This window comes from Ascidia mentula, chromosome 7, assembly GCF_947561715.1.
Source record: "Ascidia mentula chromosome 7, kaAscMent1.1, whole genome shotgun sequence".
NCBI lineage: Eukaryota > Metazoa > Chordata > Ascidiacea > Phlebobranchia > Ascidiidae > Ascidia > Ascidia mentula.
In genome coordinates this window covers 14,715,310-14,741,745 of record NC_138572.1, presented here as the reverse complement: position 1 = coordinate 14,741,745, position 26,436 = coordinate 14,715,310, and the positions used below count along the sequence as shown (strand labels likewise).

The following is a 26,436-nucleotide window of genomic DNA, read 5'->3' as shown; positions in this document are numbered from 1 at the left end:
GTTACGGTTGTTGTTGTAAATGCAAGCGAAATGCAAGTGCGAGCAAAAAGTTCTGTCGTTCAGCATGATACTAGAAGGCTGTGGGTGTACATGTCTTGGTTGTCACAACACCGACCTGCTTTTAAGTAAATCCATATTTTGATTGAAATAAGAATGTGTCTGACTTCAGCATTTAAGTTGAAAGCATTCTGTCCGTGACCTTTTTGCGTGAAATGTGTAAAAACGTTTTCAGACACTTTTACGTGTTTAGTAATTTGTGTTTGGATCCAGATGCTCGGGAGCACTCACTTCCTTTGTAGAATCATGATGTGCATGCGATCATTTTGTCTACTTGAACGAAGAGTGCACTTTACAGCTTGTCAGAATAATGCATTTAACAGGTTTCGAAAACTGTGTGTGCCGCGAAAAATTAATGAAAGAGTTTCGACGGAGATACTAAACCATTCTACACATGCGCTTATATGTTGCCACTGCAAACATTCTGGTTATGTGGCATCAAACCATGAATTGTTTAAATAGTTTGCTCACAACTCATAACCTCGTGACATCACAAATAACCTACGTAACCATTTTACAAACCATTTGAGGACAAGTGTTGGAATATTTCGGTAGCAGTGACAAGCGAAACTGTGCAAACATACGGGAAGTAAAAGTGTTTGTGAAAACGTTTAAATCAGTTGGTAGATACGACAGTACAGGGACAGCTATTTCCAATATGGTTTACGATGGACAGAAGATTCCAGTTTACCGTATCTAGTGTTAAGCCAAACTGCCAAATGAAGCTGCGGTGCCAGTAAGTTACCGAGGCATCTTCACGCCGATCACATGGGCTTAGAAAGTGAGGAATTTTCTTCACGCTCGTTTGGCCAATATGTAAAACAAACACTGTAGCTAAAACACCTACGTTTATCTACGATGAAGCATTTTTTGCTGACTGTGGAACGGAAACACTCTCATACAATCGCTGAAAGTTCTTCCTCTGTAAAACAGAAAATATACAACTTTGTAAAAAAACCTGGCTTGTTTCCCATGTTTTGCTGAGTGATTATGATTTCGATTGAGGAACATAACTAGTAGAAAGTTTCAACAATAATGAAAAATATTACTCACATTATTTAACTTGGCTATAAAGCGGGTTAGAACTGTGGCATTAACAGTAGGCTGCTACACAACATGACTGATTACTCATGCTTTTAGGATGCGATTTGTCAGTTATAGCAGGATTGAAACATCACTGTCGTTATAAACATTGACTTCCGTCAGACACCATGTTGGCTGCCGGTCCCGTCACCGATGGTGTTCTTGGACCAGAAATTTTTTGTAATTCATAAGTCTTTGATTATTCTGCAGATATAGCCTCAAGATTGAACCGCCTTTTCAGCTCAATTTTATAAAGCACCCGTTACCGCGTAACTACCTGACTTGAAACGCCCAAAATTCTACTTAAAACTGCTTAAATCTGGCTCAAATCCGTCCAAGCAAAGACTACTGTTGCGTTTAAATGCGTGTTCTTCTGTAAACTCCGTAATCCGACACCAATCAGGAAAACAATCTTGTATTAAGATGGCTGAAACGTACGGCAGCAGTCCAAATTAAACCACAAGTAGAAATGGAATGGAATGAAATAATCATGCAAGCCAATGTGGCCCATATAAAGCATGAACACAAGTCACAAGTGCCCGCTAGACATGTCAGGGCGGACCAACAGGTTACGGCACTTTATAGTCCTTTATTGTTTTGGAGCCAGGGCGGTCGTTGTTTAAAGGTCTGTAATTATTACTGTACCACGTTTAGTTTGACCTTTGTACGTGGGAACCCGGTCACGAATATAAACAGTTCCAATATTACAATTTTCATATTAATATACACTGTGTTCGCTACACTACTAACTTAGTCCAAGCAACGGCACATGTGCTCAATGACGTAAAATTGAACCCCATGCATCACTGATTGCTTTGTGGCGTCCTTCTTTTGTGACAGAGGATTAAATACAAGGTCCAAATTTTCTGCCGCCAAACATATTTTCATAGAAATACCAATATGCGTCCTTCAGCAGATTTTTTTAACCTTCATTAAGTATACTGCATTGTGGGTAAAGATCCAACCAATCAGGGAGTTACAACTCGAAATTTGCCTGTTACAACTAAATACACTCTGTGATGTTTGTCGATGTCATCTGAAATTATGTTTATTCCTACTACTACGAAGCAAAGTAGTTACATAAATTGGCGTAAAATAAGAGTTAGATCAACTAAAACTTTGCAAACAAGCATTTGAAATGAAAATATGATGATACATTATACGGTTGGCTAAAAAACTAAACAGCAGACAATTTTTTTCCCGTTTTTGTACTTGGGATTTTATCATTTTTCTGTGTTACGTTACCATTACAAAACAATTTGACAGATAAACACTAATCCTCAATTTGCGTCGTGGTTATGCAGCATGCTGCACTAAAATCAAACCAGCCAAACATAGATGCTAGAGCCCACTGTTTTGTCTAAAAACCACAGTAACATGGATTTATTATCTGAAAAACCTGTTTAAAATTTGCAGAAGAAAAGTTGCAACAGGCAGTTGATGAAATAAAAAAATATCAGCTTGAAAATCTTGATCCAGATGTTGTCCCTTACAGTGAAGAGTTGCAAAAGGTTGAAATGCCAGAGGTTCAACCAACACTGACAGATACTGATATTTACAAAGGAATTGATCCTCAAAAGGAAAATGAGTTTCAGCCATCGACAAGCAAGGGGGGCAAAGCTCGATTTGTTGGTAAACACATCAAATTTCCCCAACTAGTTTCAAGCTTTAAAGAACACAAAAAGCAAGGCTTGTTTCTAGCTTTCCTTGGACCGGCTGGATGTGGCAAAACCACTCTTTCAAAGAGATTGTGCAGGCAACTAGGAACAGAAGATCACTTAGTGCTTCATCTTCGGTTTATGTATCTAAACTATGTCGATGAAAAGCTTACTTTGCAGGAGCTTCTGCTGGATAATCAGTTCAACCATGCTTCACAGGAAACACTCAGTTTGGTTTTCCAGTGGATGATAAAGAACCCAGAAAAGTGTGCTTTTATTTTTGATGGATTAGATCAAGCAACCTGGACACTAGAAAACATGGCACCTGTAAAAGTGAATTATCACACTCCCTTGCCAGTACAACAGCTTGTTGCTAACCTTTGCAGCAGGCATTTTTTTCCAAAATCTACATTGATTTTTACTTCTCGACCCCACTCATTACTATTAATACCATTTGGACTCCGACCTAAGCCAACAATTTATGTCACTGATCTTTCTCCTGAGGATGCAAAGACACTGTTTGATAGTTACTCAGGTGATAAAGCAAATGAACTGTGGAACAAACTTGCAACTAAATCTCCACAATTGCTTGATTTATGCCGCAATCCAATGCTTTTACAATTTATTGTTTATGCTGGGTTATTTGGTGAGGTACACAGTATTTCCACCATAACTAATGTATTTGATGCCGTTTTGCAACAACTTGGTCACTCTGAGCATGCAAAAGGAGAGAAATTAGAAAATCTCAAATTGCCACTTGGTAAAATGGCATATGAAGGCATGGTTCGTAAAACCGTTGTGTTCACACATGATGACCTTCAAAAAGTAGGTTTAGAAGATGTAAAAGTACAGGATGTAGTTTTCAAAATGGCAAAGTTCTCCTGGCTTCCCAGTCGTAGAGTCTTTGATGGGAGGAATGTTCTCTTCTACTACCTTCATCAAGTTCTGCAGGAAATGTTTGGTGCATACTACATTTCTATGTTCATGTCATATGAAGAATTTGATCAAATCGTAGACGATTTGATTAATGAACCCCATTGGGCAATGGTTCGTCGTTTTGTGTGTGGCCTTTTGCTCGGACACAAACCAGGTATGTGCAGCGCATTGGAAAGTTTGTGCTTTAATACCATTATTTTTATTTTATAATTTTCAATCGAAGCCTCTGGAAGTGGACGTAGTAAAACCAGTTCAGAATCTGATCCTGTCAATAGTGCTGTCAGCGGTATGACAATTTCCAAGATGCATAAAATCAGTCAGTACTATATTTATTTGGTATTTGTGTATTAAAAATGTGTTTCTGTTATCTTTTTTGCTGACAAAAATTTGCCGATTACTTAGCATTGAACTTAAATGTAATTGAAAGAAAAAGAAAGATATATGCTATACTATATATTGTGACTCATTGTTTTACAGCTTGCAGAGGAGATTTGGCTTCAACAAATGTAAAATCTTCTTCATCCAAAATATTAGGTGGCGCAACAAATTCCAAGGCCCAACTTTCAAAACAGCCGCGGGAAAATGGTGGTAAATATTTTTGAAGCAGAAAACTGTTTGAATGAAACATAACATATGAATAATTCTTCCTTTTTTAAACTGTGCTGCACAAGATTTGACAGCGTATTTTATGTTAAAGCATGGTTGTGTTGTACTTTGAACTGAATATCAAAATACCAAATAACAACCAAAAACAGGATTTAATGCCCATTGAAAGTTCATGACACATGTCGCAGCATGCAATTTCACAACGATTTTTGGATAGAATTCGTCTATGTTGCAATTTTTTATGCACACCACTAAAAAAGCCCTTACAGGTTAAGAACCATTGGAACAATTATTTAAAATTTTACTAGAATTTCAACAAATGTTTGCACGCTGTTTCATCAAGGCACTTGTAAACAGATGGTATCCCATTATATCTTGTTTATGATTTGTAATACATATGTTTCTACAGCTGGTGAAACTTCCACTGCTGCAGCTGAACTTGAGGCAAACAGAACACATCAAATAGAGGGTGGTGAGCTAGGACATGTAAAAAGTAAGTTCTGCCCTATATACACACATTACTTAACTGATTGTTAGTGCAAGAAACGAAGTATAACATTTTTACAACACAAACTGAAGAGTAATGTTGCCACCATGGTTTGCATTCATATATTCGTTGGTATTTATTATAATCATTGTTTTACATAAACCTGTGGTGTAAGGCACATAAATTAATTGTTAAATGGTATGAATATTACAACACTTCACTAAAGTCTACAAAAAATGGAAATAAATGATATATATATATATGCTATACTATACATTTCAACACATTGTTTTAAAGCTTTCAGGGATGGTTTGGCTTCAACAAATATCGAATCGTCTTCATCCAAAACATTAGATGGCGCAACAACTTCCAAGGCCCAACATTCAAAACAGTCGCTGGATAATGGTGATAAATATATACAAAGCAGATAACATAACAACAATCCTTTCTTTTTTAAACTGGGCTGCACAAGATTTGACAGTGTATTATTTGTTTTAGCATGGTTATGCTTGACTTGATAAACTCAGTATTTTTCTATAGTTTATTCCAATTCTGCCACAAAGAAACGTACAGGTTTTTTTGCGAGACTTTTTTCAAGACGTTCAAAGAAACATCCAAAACATGCAGGAAAAGGTTAAATTTTCAAATTATTGAGTTTTATTTCCCTGCTTCTTGGCAGTGACATCACAGCCAAAGTGGGTGTTTCTATTTTTTGGAACTCTCATACCTTAGTTGGTAGAACTATGGTTCCTAATGACCAGGGTTATGAGCAAACTCCAGTGCTTTTTTCTCTTGAGCTGTCAGGAAAAGAAGCTTTACCAGTCTTGGCTGTGATGCCGCTGTTACTTGGTGTGCAACGTTTTAGTGCTGTAAGCATGCCACAGTAGCTCAATCCATTTGTTGTGTTAATCTAAACAATCATGTATTGTTCATGTAAATTTAACACATGTTTCTACAGCTGGTGAAACCTCAACTGCTGCAGCTGAACTTGAGGCAACCAGAATACCTCAAATAGATGGTGGAAAACTAGGACATGTAAAAAGTAAGTTCTGCCCTATATACAAACGCTGCTTAATTGATATTTAGTGCAAGTACTGAAGTATACCATTTTTGCAACACAAAAATTCTTTGGTATTTATTATATCCATTGTTTTGCATAAACCTGTGGTTTTGGGAAATTAAATTAATTGTCAAATGGTATGAATATTACAACATTTCACACATTTTGAGAGCTGCAGACAGGGTGTACATGCACTGTTTCAACCTATGATGTCTGTCTCATCAGTGCAGCTGTTGACTGTGGGACTGTTCCAGCTTTTACACTAGCGGGCACACTGATTTCCACTTTGTGGTACCTTTCGGTCAATGTCGATCCATTGGGTACGCTATACTGGGTACCAAACAACAGAGACAAACCACCGGTGGTTTGGAAAATCAATGTGCCTGCTGAGAGACCTCATAGGCCAAAACAGTGCGTGTACACCCTGTCTGCAGCTCTCAATTATTATGGCTTTTTTTTAAACATTTTGCTGTTGCTCTACTTAAAACAGTCAGTAAGAATATTCATAGATCTCAATGGCTCAAAAAATGCCTCTTTTTTGATTTGCTTTTGAAATGGACTCCTGGTGTGGTTTAAAGCAGTGGTTAGCCTATAAATACAGCATAGCTGAATTAAATCCCGTTTTCCCAGTTAAGCAGGTTGCACAATTCAAAGAGTAGTTTTATAAAGTTAAAACCTGTTTGCAAAGCCAATTCAAAAACCACTGGCAAACCAAATATGACATTCGTGTAGTGAATCCCTGCTGTAAAGTCCAACTAGCGAACTCCCACAGACAGAGCAGTGGCCTGGAATGCCCAGGTCCACCTTGATTGTTTTTTACAGGTGATGGAAGTGGTTCGAGTCCAAAAACCTTGCCATCAACCTCAGTCAAGACTGCTTCCAGTGATCCAGCATCCTCCACACTTAACAATGAGGAACAAATGCATGGTAGTCAGTTACATTAAAAACAATCTTTTCTTTTTTCTCATCTAAACATAAGAAAATCATTCTGCTGTAATAATTGTAACCAGCAAAGTAATACAAGGCATTTAGGTGTAAAAAGCTTGGACAAAGAAACTATTGCCAAAGTTAAGATGCTGCTGTAATGTAACATATTTGTTTTGTTGCACTTGTTTGCATTGACAGGCCCTGAACGGTTTGCAAAACCATGTTTACAATTTGTTACACAACGTTGCTTTACGCGAAAAGCTTGCTGTTAAACTTTCACATACTTTCCACTGCAAGTTACCATTATATTGGGTAAACGGGCATCGTGGTTTCGAAAGTCTCATATCTCATTACGCATCTAATATACGCAGGTTATATTTGTGGAAAACGCACATTGGGAGTTTAAATAATTCTCCCATCCAAATACATGGCTTCTATTTTTGCCGTAAATGTTGATCTTGTTATTTTCAGGCAAACGTGTGAAGTTGTTGAAAAAACTTTCGAAATACCTGCGAGAAAAAAGGCCTGATGGATTCTATTTACGTGGGTACGAGTTACGAGGTTAGTATTTATTCCCAGTCTGTGTGATGCGTGTTTGTGAACGTAACTGTTACGTCACAGTAAGTATTGTGACGTCGCAATTCAATTGTTCTTAATAGAAGAGAATGGAATAAAAATGTTTTGTTCAGGTTGAAAGTTTTAAAGGAAGGTCGCATATTTTTTGTCGGATAAAGTTTATATTTTCCTTCCTGTAAGTTAATGTTTTTGTATTTGATTAATTTGTTGGATCTTGTCTTGTTTAAATCCGATTAAAAGTGAAGAAATCTTGTTTGAAGTTTGCAATAAAAAGGTTTAGTGATTTAATAAAACTTCCGCCATGTTTGTTTTAATAAACTTGTCCCTGTTTCAGATTTCCTCGTAGATTTACAGGAAGTTGACGGAATATTTAGAGATGAAATCGCCCTCTCTTGTCCTCGGAAGTTGAATTTAAGCTTCATCCCACGGAAGATTTCAGGTGTTTTCGCTCTCGCGGATTTCCTCCCACGGATTCGAGAACCCGGTTTGGAGCTGGTGTTGGGGAAATGCGGACTTAATTCCGAAATTTTAAACATGATCTGTGAAGCGATTATGAAGATGGGACCCAAGGTTGGTTTTCATTATTTTGAGGATAAATATTTGTTTAAATCCATGATATTTTCATAAAACTTACTTTTTTTAATGAAAAGTGAAAACATGAAGTTTCAATTTTAATCCGGTTTTAAGAAAAAAAATCTGTTTCAAAAAAAGTTTGAAACAAAGATTTCCGACCAATCTTTATATTTTAAATAGTTGGGAAATCTCAACCTGAGTTACAACAAGTTTGTCGGACAAAACGTTGAATATATTTGTCGGATTCTCCCTAAAGTGGATGAGAAGTTGGTGCTGAATGGATGCAGATTCGATTCCGAATCTATTCGAGTCTTGGAAGAAGAGATTAAAAAACTGGAAAACCCAGTGAGAATTTGTTTAATTTATATTTGCATTAAAACATGGTTTTGTTAATTTTGATGAAATTAAAAGTTTTGTGATTTTTTTCAGCCGGAAGTTGAGGGTTTGTATAATCAGTAAATATTCCTTCCTCTCATCCGATGCAGACTCCAGTGGTCCGGATTAAAACAAAACACGAGACTTTCATAATCATTTGTGTTTTTTTTGTGAAATGTAAATAAAATTGCTGCGAAATATTTAAAGTGAAATATGTCTGGAGTAGAAAGTGAGACGAAAGTTTTCCGACATTTTTATTCCAGTTTTCAGAAGAAAGAATACCAGGGGTTGTTTGTAGAATAGAATGTTGTCATGTAGGAACGTAACAGACGGATCTACTTGGTCTTGGAATAAAATTAAAACTTCTACTGTCTCAAATTATCTTATTTTCAAATGTATTGGTTTTAAATGCAAGAAATCTCATTGCAAATGAAGAGTGAAATTTCCCACAAACTGACAACGCCCATGAATCAAGTTCCAAGAGAATATGTTGGTTAATGAAGTAAGTGTATGTCTCCTATTGGTCTGTTGTACACAAATACTTACTTGCTGTTTAGTTGTGCGCTGTGTAAAAGTTGGTTGCTGGGTTTATTTTTAAATGAATCCTCGAGTCAATCCAGATAAGAGAAAATCATAGAAGAAATTTTACCTAAAATCTGAATAAAAAAGTTAATGAGAACAAATTGTCGGCTCCAAAAACCATCACTAATCCACACAATGAATTGTTGCTGGAAGAAGTCCTAGTCATCATGCTGACCCCAAACTAAATTAATTTGTAACTTTTGTCAACAGAAATCATATTAAGTGAGTTGCAGACTGGACAACTGGGTCAATGTTTTGATCTGTTAGATTACATCAGTGCAGCTTGGTGTTGGCTCTTGACATTCTTGCTCGCCAAACAACCAGTCAAAGATTTCCATAAACACTGGATGCAAACCTCTGAAGACAATCGAGGTGAAAACCGTATGTCCATGTAAAATCTGAAACCAGTGCTGCCGTCGGGCTCCATGTCACAGTAAATTATATATATATATGCAGGGCTTGTGAAATTTCCTGGAAAAGATAGTTGAATTTTTTGGGGAATTTAAGCTTATACCAGTGGTTCTTAACCTGTGTCAGTGCAGCAGGGGCCAGCAACTTTTTTAACATTACGCGTGTGTTTATAAATTATGTATGTGCAAACCAGAGTATGTTGCCCTTATCTTGTTACCGCTGTGTTGTCACCGCCTCATTACTTATATCATTATATAAATTTTATTGTGTAAATTTGTGCAAGTCTTTGGCATTTATCTTTGTAACGTATCTTTGGGACGCAAGCCAATCCGGAACGCATGTAAAAGTACTGAAGTATGAACTGATAAATCACTTGGCATGCCATGAATATTATGGATATATGCAAAACAGTAGAAGCAAGTAACAAGCAAGTAACAAAGTTCAGCCTGTGATCTATCTTTGTGTGAAAAAAGTAAGTCGCTACCTCGTAAGGCGGCCGAGTCACGTCCGTTTAAACTTTTGTTAACTGGCGATTTTTTTTTGTCAACTAACATCCCTCTGGTACATTCACCCCATACTTTAATCTTGGCAGGAACAGATTTATCAAAACATCAAAGGGGTCAATGGCTTTTCTGACTACTTTGTATGCCAGGACAAAGAGGTCAAGAGTCACTGAATTAGATGATTGACCAACACAACGAATCCCAGGAAATTTTGATCTGAACAAGAGGTCGCATTCAAAAAAGTTGGGTTGCCACAAGCGGTATTTAACTTTGTTGTACGTAAATTTCAATGAAAGAAATACAGAAAACTTATGTGATACTTTTTTCTTGGTATTGATATTGCTATATTATCACAAGTGTGTGTAACTATGCCTATATAACATTATTTTGCTGCATAAACTTTACAACAGTAATTTCTTGTAGCATTATTAGACAACTATTTTTTTTGTTTTATTACATTAAAACCATGTTTTGTTTGGCTGTCATAATTATGCATTTGTTTGAGATTTGCCAAGTTGAAGTGGTACTCTAGTTGCGGGTCGCCAGTGGTCCCAAAACCTTTCATTTTTCATTTATCCACCAGGTTGCACTGAAGAATAAAACATCACCAAGGCAACATCAAGAATATTCAAATCCCTGTGTGGTCAAAACAAACACACAAAAAAAAGAATGTCATGACCTCTAATTTCCACAAGGTCACCAACAACATGCCTGCCCTACATTGAATCCTTGTAGTTGGTGCAAAAAAGGTTAGAACGACTTTGTTAATAAAGAAAGAGCAAACACATTTTTGATTTTATGTTGACCCCTACATTTGTTAATTGGAATTTAATAAAAGTATGTGCTGGATGGCTCTTTATGCAGACTAAAGCATATTAGATGAAACAAAGCAGTTTAGATTAAAAAGGTCTGACTGTAGTTGTTGTTTCTCGAATTTTTTGACAAAAGCAAAAGAACCATCAAGAAAAACGTCTTTATCTAAAACTCTTTTACAAACATAAACGTTTTTGATTGCAAACCTGTAAATACCTGTGATGTTTTTGCAGAGTCATTAAATACCTGTGATGTTTTTGCAGAGTCATAGCGATGCCAACCTGACGATTGGAAAATAACGACTGGAAATAATGGGGTTGTTGTAAACACCAATACTTCTCTGCAATGACATCCTGGGTGAAAAACACCCTAATTGTTATATTAGAAGTTAAACTCCGATAGAATGCAATCTTACTCATAACAGAAAATGACAATGAAAGATGACAAACATACGGTAAGCAGTATTGCTTTTATTCAACCCAAAAAGTTTTGCATAAATGATATTTTATGAATTTTCCGAGGCAAGGTTATATTTTTAGACCTTCCCCACCATTGATATAAATCATTGTTATTTAATTGAACTTACAAAATAATGAAGTATTAATTAACAATATATTTGATTATATTTTGACATTCTGTGCAAGTGTGCAAGATATGTGATATTCACATAACATCAAGAAAACTAATTTACTTTTATGATTTCAACAGGTTTCCATACATTGGAGACATCCACTAACATGCTGTAAACCCCAAACTTGACATTACCTTCTTACAGCTTCACATTGTGTTAAATTCAGCTCAAATGTAAGTGTTTCTTGTGTGCAATCTGTTTCATAAAAAAAAACATTTCGAACATAAACCAACCACAAGCATTGATTTACTGATGTTTTTTCTTGATTAACTTTTGAAACAACAAATAGTATTATTGAGCTGTTTCCATGGTGACAGGTTAACCAATGAGACCAGCGATTGGGGCCCGGGGTGGGTGGTTACAGGTTACTACAAATCAAAGGATTCACATGACCTAATTATTGAAGAGGAAAACCTCACTATGTGATCATTCCCAACTCTACTGTTGCAAATCATTCAAGTGAAATGTCTACGGGGACAATGTCGTTCTACACAAGATCTCACTTTTTCTAAATTTGAATATTCTCCCATATAAGAAGTATGTCAGCTTGGATTTTAGTACACAATCACAATTTTATTCAAATGTAATCCATGTACTTTCCTGTTCCATTACTAACCTATTTCTATGTTTGCAGTCAATTTATGCAGTCAACGTGTTTGCCTCTTGGACAAAACCAGTTTTCATCACAATGTGAGTATGGAATATCTGGTTGGCGCATGAGGGATGCAGGAAGTTTTTCTGGATATAATTGTTTATTGGGGTAATGCTAAAAGGTGAAATTATACAAAGCACATGTTACTTGAAAACTTTTCGGTGTGGTACAAACTTACCCTATTTCTTTTATCTTTATGTATTAACACTGCACAAGCTACAAGTGACATCCATGACAACAGTAATAAAAGTGAAAATCGTATTTCATTTTTACAAAAATAAACTAATCACTATTTTCCAAAAACATAGCCACCAGTGGCGCCAGTGAGCATATTCGTCCATGAGAATTGCAGTCGCCTACTTGGCTGTTTGAACCTGACAATGTTTACTGCAGTAAGAGTGGAAACTTTCTTTTTCCACTTTAGTTACTGTATGGTTAAATCGAGTCATTCTTGTTTATCTAAACATATTTCCACAAACAATTTCCAATCTTGTTTTTCAGAACGACGGCACTAACAGTGGGAGTTCTTGTCATGCGTTGACCTTAACATAAACCATCACACAATCTGGGATATCACAAGTTGGGGCATCGGTTGTGGAAACGTAAACAAACCTGGGATTTACACGAGGGTGTCAAGCTTTGTTCGATCTTATCGGATTCTTGGTAAATATTACCAACATTATTGATTGAGACTGCGCCGGTTTGTGTGTTTTTTTTTGAATTTTTTGTTGTGATTTTGACAGTTTTATAGTTTCAAAAACCAACAAGGCATTTAATTAACCAGGATGAAATAATTTTAAACAAATCATCGTTTACAAGGTTTGTAATTGCGCCCTAAAAACTACTTCTAAACATTTCTAAATAATATAACAAAGTACAGTGCATAGACAGGGTGGCCAAGTTGTCTAAAGTACTGCGACCTGAACACAGCGCGTTTATTATGTACTGTACTTTTTTTAAGATGGGCAAAGTTTACCCAAACAGCACAAAAAGATTTGTTCACGCCTGTAACAATTGCTAACCTTGAATGGAAAAGCGATGTAACGACCGTTAATAGCTTGATAAGCAAACTATCACCCAAACATATATTTTAGTAAAGGAACAAACTCAAACCACCTCCCTAACAGTACAGTCCGTCTGGGTTACTGCAGGTCACCAGTGTCACAACACGAGGCATGCAAGATTAAGTCAGATAACTAACAATGTACTTCACAAAAACATTATTTTGGCATGAACAAACCATTTTCAAAAAGAATCAGCAAGAATTAAAAGTTCGTATGTTTTAGTGCCTTCTTTTGGTTCATCCGCTAGATGGCGCTGTCAAGCCATTCTAATTTAAATATGCCATTGGTCGCTGGAAAAGGTTACAATAAATTGAACGAACTTTCAACTCACTGTAGCAAGTTCTGTAATAAATCCGGAGTCGGTATTTCACAAGCTTTTCAATTGATATATTCATATATATATGTATCGCCTATGCTTCTAAACATCATAAGTAAAGCTTATTCAAGTAGAATGTGTTTCTGTTGGGTTTATTGCTATCAGGAGATTATGATAATACAAACTATCATACTGTAAAACATTGAATTGAACAAACTTGCTGGTTGTAATGGTTTCGCTTTGTTTGTAACACACAGCTAATCATCAAGAACGGACCAACTGGAAATGAATGGAGTGCAAGGCCCTTTTGTCGTCTGGGCAGGGCAAGATTAAGCAGAGGGACTAAGTTTCAAATCATTATTCGTATTCACACCATATCGATCATGATATATTACAACGGAGCTCTTACCTACATCTTACCGTAAGCTAACATTAGTTTGTTATTGTATACAATATAGTGCAAAATATATATGTGTTGCCTATGCTTAAATGTTGGGTCGAAAAAGTAATGCATTTGTAACTAGAAAAGAATGGATAATACTTTCTACCAAAAGATAACTGGCTTTGTGATGTGTAAAGACAATTTATATTCAATACTTCTAATACTAATTGATGAATATTCAACAATATTAACTCTTTTCGGAAAAAGTTGGAGATTTTAAAAGATTTTCATGTAGTTGCTCTCTGCTGTTTAGAATTACGAGAAGATTGCCTTCCATTGGAGAAACCAACCACATTGCTGTTTACAACTTGCAAAGGACGGAACATTTTCGGCTTTTAACTGACCAAGATTTAGGTTAGTTGTACGAAGTTTTTCACAATTTATTACGGGGATGCACAACTCGGTCAAACATGTCATTTGTGTTGTCAACTTTATCCAACATCTTATCAACAGCCAGTATATTTTGTTCGTATATTCCCAGGTAGCAAACTGCAAGAAGAATCTTGCGATGAAGCCACCACCGATATTCCTGTTCCGGCTTTCTGTCCTGAGGTCAAAGACGGATTGAGAATAGTGGAAGGGGTCAACGCTAACCCCGGGAGTCAGCCGTTGCAGATGAATGATTTTATGGGATATTTGCAAAGTTATGTTGAAACGAACAATTATAGGAGAGCTCATTTCAAAACCCATGCCTTATATTCGCTGTCAGTCAGATGCCGGCTTTCGTAATAGCTTGCTTCCATGTGCACGTGTGTCTGTAACAGTGTTGGTTCTTAACCATTTTTCATCTCATTTCCCAGCTTAAATTTAATCGGGATCCCTTTTTCCCACCAGTATTCAAATTTTTAAATGTAGAATTTAATGATTGCTTTTTCGCTATATCTGTTATCCTTTTTTCACTGTTTCGGCCACATGGCATGACCAGTTGTCAATAACTACACGACACACAGTGAATACAGATGATAATATTTCTCTTGTAACTACTTTTGTATATTTCGGTGCCGACTAATCACCCACAAACCCATAATTTCCCCCCAACTAGTAATTTTTTCACCGGTTAAGAACCACTATAAGCTTAATATCGTCGTGTTTACATCAAGCGTATGAGGTATTTTTGTCATTTTAACAGGTTTCCATACGTAAGAAGTATCCATTAAAAGGTCGCACTCCTCACTCTTGCGGAGGGACTCTCATCAACAGATGTTACGTCCTCACAGCCGCACATTGTGTCGAATCCAGTTCGAAATCGTGAGTAATTTCCGAAGTTCTTTCGTGATGGAATAAATTAGCACAAAGTTCCAGACGGATCCAGGCTCGTAAAAAGTTTGCATTTCGGTGCACGTTGTGAGAATTTGGTGTCGATTTTAAGTTTGATTTCCGACAACATAGTTTTCCATTTGGGGTCCACAGACCTCCTATAAACAATAATGCTTTCAGCTATAAAGTTCATTTTGTACATAAGGATATCACGAAATAAGGTCTTAAAAAATTTCATTGTTGGTATGGAGTGCCATAGAGTTAAAACAATTTACCATGGGAACCATTTCCATGGTTACAGGTTCACCAATGAGACGATCGTTCGGGTGGGCGATTACTGCAACCGTGACGGACTCCAATTCAGCCAATCAGAGGGCGTAGAGGATTCACGTGACCTAGATATTGAAGAGGTTTACAGACATCCTTACTCGTATCATTCGAGTCCAACCAACGACTTGGCGTTGATTAAATTGAGACAATGCGTTTCATCCAAGTAAGATAAATTCGCAAGAGACCTGGTACATTCCAAATTAGAATGCATTGCCTTGGTTTTCACACAACGTAAACGTAATACGCATGAAGCTAGGAGTTATTAAATATCATGTGGAGTTATCATTGTTTCAATTTAAACCTATTTCTATGGTTGCAGTCGATTTGTGCGACCAGCATGTTTGCCTTTTCGTCACAATCTCGATGTGGAATATCTGGGTGGGGGGCGCATGGTCCCAGACACTGCAAGTTTTTTTATGTTTTTCTGTGCATGAGTCGCTTAATCAGATGTTTATCGACAGTTACGTCATTAGATAAGGGTTTTTGAATAAAACGGTAAAAACTGGAATGCTGTACTTTTTTTCAAACACGTTTCAAAATTGGCTTTCCATCCGCCTGCCTGTGAATGTGGGCGATGCATTCGATGCATTATCATGTAATACAGTACTGATGATAAACACATGTCGTGTCTGTTTAACAATTTAGGTTTTGGCCTCTAATTCAAGGTCATTCACTTCAGTATTTTGCACCTAGACAAGGGTTTTTGAAAAACTCCAAGTTCCTGTTCCCAAATCCTTTCACAAACCGATATGGAAGCATCTCTAACACCTGCGCGTTATGAATTAACCTCTGTATTCTGTGGGTACAATTTCATAGTACAGCGCATTCAATCTACGGTCGGCATATATAACACTTCTAAGTTACAACAACGAACACTGTGATGCGGTGTTGACGAAACTTACAAAAGTCTTGCCAACCACAACCTTTAAGAATCACATCACAACATGCTTGTTGTTCGGCAGTTAACCCCATGGATTATCCACCCTGCCTCTAGCAGGCGCCAGTGAGCATATTTCCCAATGAGAATTGCAGCCGACTGCTCGCTGTTGACTACCTGAAGCACTCCATGATGTGCGCTGCGGCGAGAACAACAATTTTTAAAACCCATGAACGTTTTGTAATTTGTTTGTTGTTGCGATTGTTCGATGTCTGTTTTAACTTTTGCATTTGCAGGTAGTTTTTTTGCCAGAAGCACTTGTGTATTTTTCGTGTTGTTTGCTCAGCAATTGAACCAAATCTACATTTTCGGTTATTGTGGCTTGCACGTGTAATATAAACACTTTGGGCAACTGTACAGAAAAAAAATTTTAACTTAGAAATCGCATTTTTTTTTAACTGTTGCCACTTTTGTATTCCAGAAAGATGGTACTGACACGTGTCGGGGTGACAGTGAGGGTCCTTTGGCATGTTTAGACCCCAACACGACACGTCACACTATCTGGGGGTATCACAAGTTGGGGAATCGGTTGTGGAAACGTAAACAAACCTGGGATTTACACGAGGGTGTCAAGCTATGTTCGTTGGCTTTACCTCAAAATGCGACTGAGACCAACTGATGAACAGTTTATGAGCGACGTTCGATCTTTCCGAGTGCTTGACAAATATTGCCAACATTACTGATTGTGTCTGCTGTGTGCGTTTGAAATCGTGTATTTGACTTTCATCCAAAGATTTTTAATTGTGCTTCACAAACTACTTATTAGTAATCTGTTCTTCTTGGCACAATTAAACTTACTTTTATTGACCCTGAGGAAACCTTGCTGGATAGCAGGCGAAACGTCAGTAAATAAAAGTGTACGTTTACTTGTGCCAGAAGAACAGATTAATCAAAATATATTATGCTTGGCAGCTACAAGAACATAATATTTACCGAATAAAACCGAACTCTTAAGTCCTGTTTTTTTTGCATTTCGTGTTATACACGTTTAAGCCATAACCGTGATGAAATGAGATCAAAATTTTTTTAAATTTCTGTGAAAAAACATCAACAACAAAGTATTTGCAAAAGATCCACTTTCTATTCACGTGTGTTCAACATTTATTGACAAAAGCTTTGTGGTTGAAGATTGGATCAACAGGATCTTCTTGTCTGCATTGACACAACTAAACCGGTGTGCTCCAACTAACGTCGTTTCGTTGTAATGCTCCTTTTCAGGCAACTGTTCTCTGAATATTTGTTGGGAGTTTTTGTTGAAACCGACGCGCGTGATGTTGTCAGGATGCACTGACGCGCTAGAGCGCGACTGTCGAGACGACCCTTACATATACGTAGGGCAGTGTTTCCCAACCGGTGATACGAGTACCACTAGTGGTACGAGACGGCATTCTAGTTGGTACGCGAGCACCTTTTCGCAACTTACGGATATTGTTCGAATTGAAAAAACCGTAAATGACCGCAAAATGTTCGTTTATTCATCCCCAAAGTGGTACGCAACCACAAAAAGGTTGGTAATCACTGACGTAGGGGATCTCTACAACCGTAATCAGACAACACTTTATGCTCCTGCATGACAAGGCGTGATCGTCCCATTCGGAAGTGCAGCTTGCGATATAATCTTGCCGGTTAACTAACCAGGAAATTTTCCACTTTGTGGTTCTTTGCATTTGACGTCGATTCGTTAGGGACCAAACTAGGTAGGAACTAATGGAGACGAACCACAGTCGAGTAAACATATGGTCAAGCAAAGCAACTGGGAACCAATAGTGTTGGGTCGGGACGTGATGTTAGTTCACCACAAATTGGTTGTTAAAAGAGTTCTGTTTTTGTTGCTATGCCTCCAGCAGGTTTAGTCATTCATAGCTTTAACACCCACTGGTAAGCTGATTTCCACATCCTGGCGCCTACGTTAGAAATCGCCCAATCATCAGCTACGTGTGCATATGTTTTCTAACTCTTCCACTGTAGATGTTCTGCAATGACGCATCACAACTAAACTGCCTTACACTTAAAAATAAACGTAACTTCCGTGTTTTGCACGGGCGCACACAGGTTGACGGATATTTACCACCACATGTAATTGGAAATACCACACAGGTTAACGGAGCAGTACGCGTTGATGGAGTTAAATAGCAAAAAGTCAATGTATCTCTTCTAATATCAACTTTAAACAAACCATCGTTTAAAAGGTTTGTGATTGCGTCTCAAAAACTAGGCTACTTCAAAACATTATTATATAATATAACAAAGTACAGTGTAATATGTGTTTGTTCACTTAACAATGCTGGTTTTCAGATATTTTCGAAGTATTTATGGTTCCGACTTCGCGTCACAATGGGTCTGACGTCACAATGCTGCAGACAAAGATTGACTAAAAATGCATAGGATTAGATAGAAGTTATTTACTAAAACGTGTGTAGCGCAGCCCTAAATCCTTTTGTGGGAAAACTATTACGTTTAAGTAAAGCAGAAATTGTCGAAAATTTTAAGTACCAAGCAACAAAAACAAAAATTTTCATTTATTCGAACAAAAATATCTGGAATTAACCGCAACTTGCGCGTCTTGCAGCTGCATTGCATTGATGTGCGCGTTTAGTGTATCGTTAGTTGGCAAAATCGCAGCATATGAAACAAAAGACCCCAAATCAAATTATAAACGTGTTCTCCTAATTCTCTATAGGTCAGGGATTTCCCAAACTTTTTTGGCCGTGGACCCCATTTTGTGAACCTGTTTTTCTCGGACCCCCAGTCTTTATACGTCATATCATTTTGCAACGTAATCAGCGTTGAGAATTCCACAAACAATATCAACAATGGCGATTAGGGTGAATTCTTACGTCATAGACGCGTAGTAAAAGAAAAAAATTGTAAACAAGTTTGAAATTGTAAGATACAAGGATAGTGTAAGAACCATTCAAAAGTAGAGTAAATGTATATTGTTCGTATTGTAAAGCTTACGAAACCAATCCAGTTATGATCACTACTTACGCACTGTATAAAATGTAGCAATTGTTTTTTGAGGTATCATTACAGACCCCAGTGCAGTCGTTGCGGACCCCGGTTTGGGAATCCCTGCCCTAGGTCACTTGAGAACGTTTTGCAAAAGATCATAAAATTCACGAAATTTTCCTAACTTAGTTGTACGCACCAACAAAAAACATAACAGATAAGCTTTAGTGTCAGTCTACTTTCAGTTTCAATATGATCAAGATTTATTCACCGCAGCAAAACGCACAGAACAGTGAAAGTTGGGGACACACGCGCTGGTAGCCGTTAATTGAAGATGTTTTCTTCGCCTATACGAAAATTTTTGTTTTTGATGTCTGGTACTTACATTCTTCGACAATTTCTGCTTTGGATAAACGTAACAGTTTTCCACAAAAGGATTTAGGGCTGCGCCACACACGTTTTAGTAAATAGCTCTTATCTAAACCAATGCAATTTCAGCCAATCTTTACCTGCAGCATTGTGATGTTTGAACCATTAATGACGCGTAATCGAAACCATGAATAGGATTGGGTGTCCTGTATGTTTAGAGTTCCCAGTCGTCCGGACATTTACGAAAATTGACGGTTTAATTCCTGTGTAGGTGGAAATGACCGGAATTTTGAAGATGGTACCTCTCAACCTCTTATAATAACATCTGAACTAAGTATCATTCTTTAGTTGCGACGCTCGAGAGTTTGAAAGGTCATTAATGTTTTTTTGAATCCAAAATTTGTCAACGTAACTGAAATTACTGTGTCCGAAATTGCGCTTATGCAAATATGATTACCTCATGCTAACAGTCGTTTTTGATATTCTTGTGCTGACAAGTAAGTTTGTTATTTATGTTGTTTGTGAAGTGCACTGTTAAGAACTTCACACCGTCCGTGCAGATGGTAAACCAGCATAAAATTCAGTATTCAGCTATAATATGCAAGCTCAACAACATCCTGACAGATTGCGCACAAACATTTCTAATGCTAAACTACCATCAGTATTTGGTGTAAATTATACTTAAGTCCATACATAAAGATATCAATTTTATTCGTTTCCTTTCGTCGTCAGATTCAGTTTCATAATGGAATTCGAATCACGACAAACTGAAAGCGAAACGTAGCGCTTTGTGACGTCACCACTGCTGTGTTTTCGTATGGCGTGCTGAAGTTTTTTGTTTGTTGCGTCATTAGGGAATGGGGCGAATTTGTGATGTTAACGAATGGTGTCTTAGGGTCGGTAAGCATGTGTTGTGCCGTAAACAGAAGTTTGTTAATGTTTTAATACATAGAGTTGTCACCTTGGTGAATAGATTTTGTGATAAATATTCAGGTTGCGAATATTTATTCGACATTGTATACGTGGTTCGAGCGGGGGATTACCCAACCAACACAGCTGATAACTCCACATGTATTTACTTGTGACTGAATGTTGCCAATCGCATGACTTATTTCCCGTCTCGTTTACTTGAAAGGACGAGGACCATTCTTAAAGTAGCCACGCATGAAACGGGAAAATCCCTATCGCCCGTCTGTGAGGTGGTTATAGAGCATCTACCATTCTTACATGCGATGCCTGCTTTGAGAACCGACACAAGTTGAATTCTCATTGTTACAACAAGGTTATATTAAATCCTGGTGTTGCTTGTAGAATAATTTGCAAAACTATAGCAAGTTACAAGCAGTCAGTTCCATCATTTCAACGCAAGATGCCAAACGGCGGAAACAAACGTTTTTTCTTGCCTGCAATCTTCAATACTGGCTTGAATAAATCAACCATATTGTTGCTTACTTTGCCTGGCACTGCTTACTGTAGTGACCAAATATGTGTACTTTAGTTTTTTTTTCTGGCATCTACAATACATTAGTTTACTTTTATGTACATAAGTATGCGTGTTTTTAAATACATGCATAAGTATATGTGTGTTATTTACCAAAGTGTATGAGTATTTCCAACTGTGTGACAAAAACTGGAGCAGAAACAATTTACATCCTTGTTGCATCTTAACTGCATACACATTTTCACATAGCTTGTATATATGTGTAATATATTTCTATACTGTACTTGCAATACAAACCTACACCTGCTAATCCAAGAATGTCCGAACAACAAACAGGAGGAGAAAACCCACAAAACATTGTTGTCGAGGTAAGCTTGTTGTTCTTGAGTATTAAGACTTGCTGTACTGGTGGTAGGGGTTGGAGAAAATCAATCACACATTTGGGCAGTTTAGAAACAGTAATGGATTTTTAAATATTTCAATGACCTTGCTGTCTTTTTGGACGATTAATATTTGTGTGTTTGGTAATTTTTGCTGGTTCCATTCCAGAACCTACTAATTGGTGACGTACATCACCATGAACATCTGCATCAACACCATCATTATCAGAAAACATCCATTGCAGAATTAGAAGATGAACGAGGTAGGGGAGTTTCCCTAGGTAAGTTTGGAAAACAAATACTTGTATTCAAGTCGAAACCCAACTGATTTTGCATTTATATACGACCATTTGGAGATCACAAAAGTATTAGTTCAAATGCGACTCATTTATTAATATCTGTGTCTTGCCCCAGCAACAACATAGAATCGAATTGAACATTTGACTTAGACCGTTAGACTTTGATTAAATGACGTGGACATCATCATATTACATTGTCACTGCAGATAATGTTTCACTGAATTCTACATTCTTTGTATATGGTTGTAAGAAATTTTGCTACCAATGATCAGTTAGTTTGCCATGCATGCATTGCTATGGAAATCTGTTGCTATGTCACGAAACGCAAGTTTATGTAAATGTACATCGTTGGTTTTTATGTATTAAGTTACTGAGCAGGAGCAATTAACATATACCACGGAGATAGTGACTGCCTGTAGCATGATTCACACCAAACGCGGCTGGCAGTGACGGCGTGATTTTCTCGATCGAAGCCTCTGACGGCGGAGTTAAATCTGATTTAACTTTTCCGTCAGCCGCAATGACCCGAAGCTTGTTTTCGTTGCTGTACTATGTTTCGTCAGCCGCAACCATCAACCGCCTCTGGTGCCCTTAAATTTCAGTTACAGTAGTTGTTGGGGGCGGAATGCAAGTGCGAGAAAGGTTCTGTCGCATGATACTAGAAGGTTGTGGGCGTGCAGGTCTTGGTTGTCACAACACCGACCTCTGCTTTTAGGAAAGCCATATTCCGATTAAAATAAGAATGTGCCTGACTTCAGCATTTAAGACGAAAGCATGCTGTCCGTGACCTTTTTTGCGTGAAAGGTGTAAAAAAGTTTTCAGACACTTTTATGTGTTTAGTAATTTGTGTTTGGATCCAGAAGCTCGGGAGCTCTCACTTCCCTTGTAGAATCATGATGAGAATGCGATCATTTTTGTCTACTTGAACGAATAGTGCACTTTACAGCTTGTCAGAATAATGCGTTTAACAGGTTTCGAAAACTGTGCGTGCCGCTAAAAATTAATGAAAGAGCTTCGACGGAGATATGAAACCATTCTACACATGCGCTTATACGTTGCCACTGCAAACATTCTGGTTAAGTGGCATCAAACCAAGCCATTAAATGTTTTCATAGTTAACTCACAACTCATAACCTCGTGACATCACAAATAACCTACGTAACCATTTTACAAACCACTTGAGGACAAGTGTGGAACATTTTTTTGTAGCTGTGGCAAGCGAAACTGAGCAAACATATGGGAAGTAAAAGTGTTTGTGAAAACGTTTAAATCAGTTGGTAGATGTGACAGTACAGGCCGCATCTCTGTATTTCTATGGAAAAGACTTTCCCGGTTGGGAATTGCCCTTGTCGAACTCCTGCGTAACAGAGTAAAATTGTGTGTAACAATGCAATGGGTCATGCATGGGCGCCAGTGTTTTGGTTGAATGAGCGCAGATGAACAGGCTGTTGCCAGGGCGATTTTCAGCGTGTTTGGGGCAGTTTTAGTTTGTTTTTCAGGGTTATTAGTCAGGCAGTAAATTGGTAGAGGGTGCTGTTGTACATGTAGCTGAAAAACTACCCAAATATTGAGGTTGATTTTGTGAAAAAATGAATCACAGAAAGTATGTTCAATTTGTGATTTTCTGTTAGTGCGGACCCTTGGCAAGGAATTGTGGCCAAATTTATAATCGAAATAACTACTTAAACTGCTCCCCCGGGGGCATTTTGACCCTCTGTTGGCCATTATTTTAGTCAAAAAAGCAGAAAAAAGTGTAGGTTTGTTTTGTGAAAAAATGAATCACAGAAAGTTACCTCCATTTGCGATTAAGTGAAGCCACCAACCCTCCTCTACACAATTCATGAAGAATTAGATGTCTTGGGGCCCCACCGGGACTGTTTGTACACCCCCTAGGACTGACAATTTAGCAGTTAGCCTTTGCAAAACCCCCCAATGTGCTGTCTTAATGCAGCTGCAATCAATTTTTTCTGTTCAGCAATAGTAGTCCCCCTTCATGAGTCATCAGACCCGGCGATTGTTTTTGGCAAACAAGAGAAACTGTAACCAGGTGCACAATAACAAATGACTTCTAAAACTCAATTTTTAGGATTTAATTGAGAGATGCGGCCTACAGGGTCAGATATTTCCAATATGGATTACGGTGGACAGATTCCAGTTTACCGTATCTAGTGTTAAGCCAAACTGTCAAATTAAGCTACGGTGCCAGTAAGTAACCAAGGCATCTTCACGCCGATCACATGGGCTAAGAAAGTAAGGAATTTTCTTCACGTTTGTTTGGCCAACATGCAAAACAAACACTGTAGCTGAAACACCTACGTTTGTCCACGATGAAGCTTCTTTTGCTGACTGTGGAACGGAAACACTCTCATACAATCGCTGAAAGTTCTTCATCTGAAAAAAACAGAAAATATACAACTTTGTAAAAAAACATGACTTGTTTCCCATGTTTTGCTGAGTGATTATGATTTCGATTGAGGAACAGAACTAGTAGAAAGTTTCAACAATAATGAAAAATATCACTCACATTATTTAACTTGGCTATAAAGCGGGTTAGAACTGTGGCATTAACATTAGGCTGCTACACAACATGACTGATTACTCATGCTTTTAGGATGCGATTTGTCAGTTATAGCAGGATTGAAACATCACTGTCGTTATAAACATTGACTTCCGTCAGACACCATGTTGGCTGCAGGTCCCGTCACCGATGATGTTCTTGGACCAGAAATTTTTTGTAATTCATAAGTCTTTGATTATTCTGCAGATATAGCCTCAAGATTGAACCGCCTTTTCAGCTCAATTTTATAAAGCACCCGTTACCGCGTAACTACCTGACTTAAAACGCCCAAAATTCTACTTAAAACTGCCTAAATCTGGCTCAATTTCGTCCAAGCAAAGACTACTGTTGCGTTTAAATGCGTGTTCTTCTGTAAACTCCGTAATCCGACACCAATCAGGAAAACAATCCTATATTAAGATGGCTAAAACGTACGGCAGCAGTCCAAATGAAACCACAAGTAGAAATGGAATGGAATGGAATAATCATGCAAGCCAATGTGGCCCATATAAAGCATGAATACAAGTCACAAGTGCCCGCTAGGCATGTCAGGGCAGACCAACAGGTTACGGCACTTTATAGTCCTTTATTGTTTTAGAGCCAGGGCGGTCGTTGTTTAAAGGTCTGTAATTATTACTGTACCACGTTTAGTTTAACCTTTGTACGTGGGAACCCGGTCACGAATATAAACAGTTCCAATATTACAATTTTCATATTAATATAAACTGTGTTCGCTACACTACTAACTTAGTCCAAGCAACGGCACATGTGCTCAATGACGTAAAATTGAACCCCATGCATCACTGATTGCTTTGTGGCGTCCTTCTTTTGTGACAGAGGATTAAATACAAGGTCCAAATTTTCTGCCGCCAAACATATTTTCATAGAAATACCAATATGCGTCCTTCAGCAGATTTTTTTTAAGCTCCATTAAGTATACTGCATTGTGGGTAAAGATCCAACCAATCTGGGAGTTACAACTTTAAATTGGCGGTTACAACTAAATATACTCTGTGATGTTTATCGATGTCATCTGAAATTCTGTTTGCTCCTACTACTACGAAGCAAAGTAGTTCCATAAATTGGCGTAAAATAAGAGTTAGATCAACTAAAACTTTGTAAACAAGCATTTGAAATGAAAATATGATGATACATTATACGGTTGGCTAAAAAACTAAACAGCAGACAATTTTTTTCCCGTTTTTGTACTTGGGATTTTATCATTTTTCTGTGTTACGTTAGCATTACAAAATAATTTGACAGATAAACACTAATCCTCAATTTGCGTTGTGGTTATGCAGCATGCTGCACTAAAATCAAACCAGCCAAACATAGATGCTAGAGCCCACTGTTTTGTCTAAAAACCACAGTAACATGGATTTATTATCTGAAAAACCTGTTTAAAATTTGCAGAAGAAAAGTTGCAACAGGCAGTTGATGAAATCAAAAAATATCAGCTTGAAAATCTTGATCCAGATGTTGTCCCTTACAGTGAAGAGTTGCAAAAGGTTGAAATACCAGAGGTTCAACCAACACTGACAGATACTGATATTTACAAAGGAATTGATCCTCAAAAGGAAAATGAGTTTCAGCCATCGACAAGCAAGGGGGGCAAAGCTCGATTTGTTGGTAAACACATCAAATTTCCCCAACTAGTTTCAAGCTTTAAAGAACACGAAAAGCAAGGCTTGTTTCTAGCTTTCCTTGGACCGGCTGGATGTGGCAAAACCACTCTTTCAAAGAGATTGTGCAGGCAACTAGGAACAGAAGAACACTTAGTGCTTCATCTTCGGTTTATGTATCTAAACTATGTCGATGAAAAGCTTACTTTGCAGGAGCTTCTGCTGGATAATCAGTTCAACCATGCTTCATAGGAAACACTCAGTTTGGTTTTCCAGTGGATGATAAAGAACCCAGAAAAGTGTGCTTTTATTTTTGATGGATTAGATCAGGCAACCTGGACACTAGGAAACATGGCACCTGTAAATGTGAATTATCACACTCCCTTGCCAGTACAACAGCTTGTTGCTAACCTTTGCAGCAGGCAATTTTTTCCAAAATCTACATTGATTTTTACTTCTCGACCCCACTCATTGCTATCAATACCATTAGGACTCCGACCTAAGCCAACAATTTATGTCAGTGATCTTTCTCCTGAGGATGCA

General features: G+C 37.7%; 2 protein-coding genes across 2 annotated transcripts in view; both read left to right on the top strand.

Annotated features, from left to right (window-relative positions):
- The window catches only part of LOC145908051 (uncharacterized), a 161,810-nt gene that overhangs the window by 12,236 nt on the left and 123,138 nt on the right, over positions 1 to 26,436 (top strand). The window lies entirely within an intron of this gene.
- LOC145909644 (chymotrypsinogen A-like) overlaps positions 13,694 to 26,436 on the top strand; it is a 59,634-nt gene continuing 46,891 nt past the window's right edge. Inside the window, exons 1-5 of the mRNA XM_082997003.1 lie at positions 13,694 to 13,731; positions 14,006 to 14,106; positions 14,234 to 14,400; positions 14,882 to 15,000; positions 15,311 to 15,502. Of these exons, the coding sequence (XP_082853129.1) occupies positions 13,694 to 13,731; positions 14,006 to 14,106; positions 14,234 to 14,400; positions 14,882 to 15,000; positions 15,311 to 15,502 (617 nt within the window). The remainder of the gene's footprint in view (positions 13,732 to 14,005; positions 14,107 to 14,233; positions 14,401 to 14,881; positions 15,001 to 15,310; positions 15,503 to 26,436) is intronic.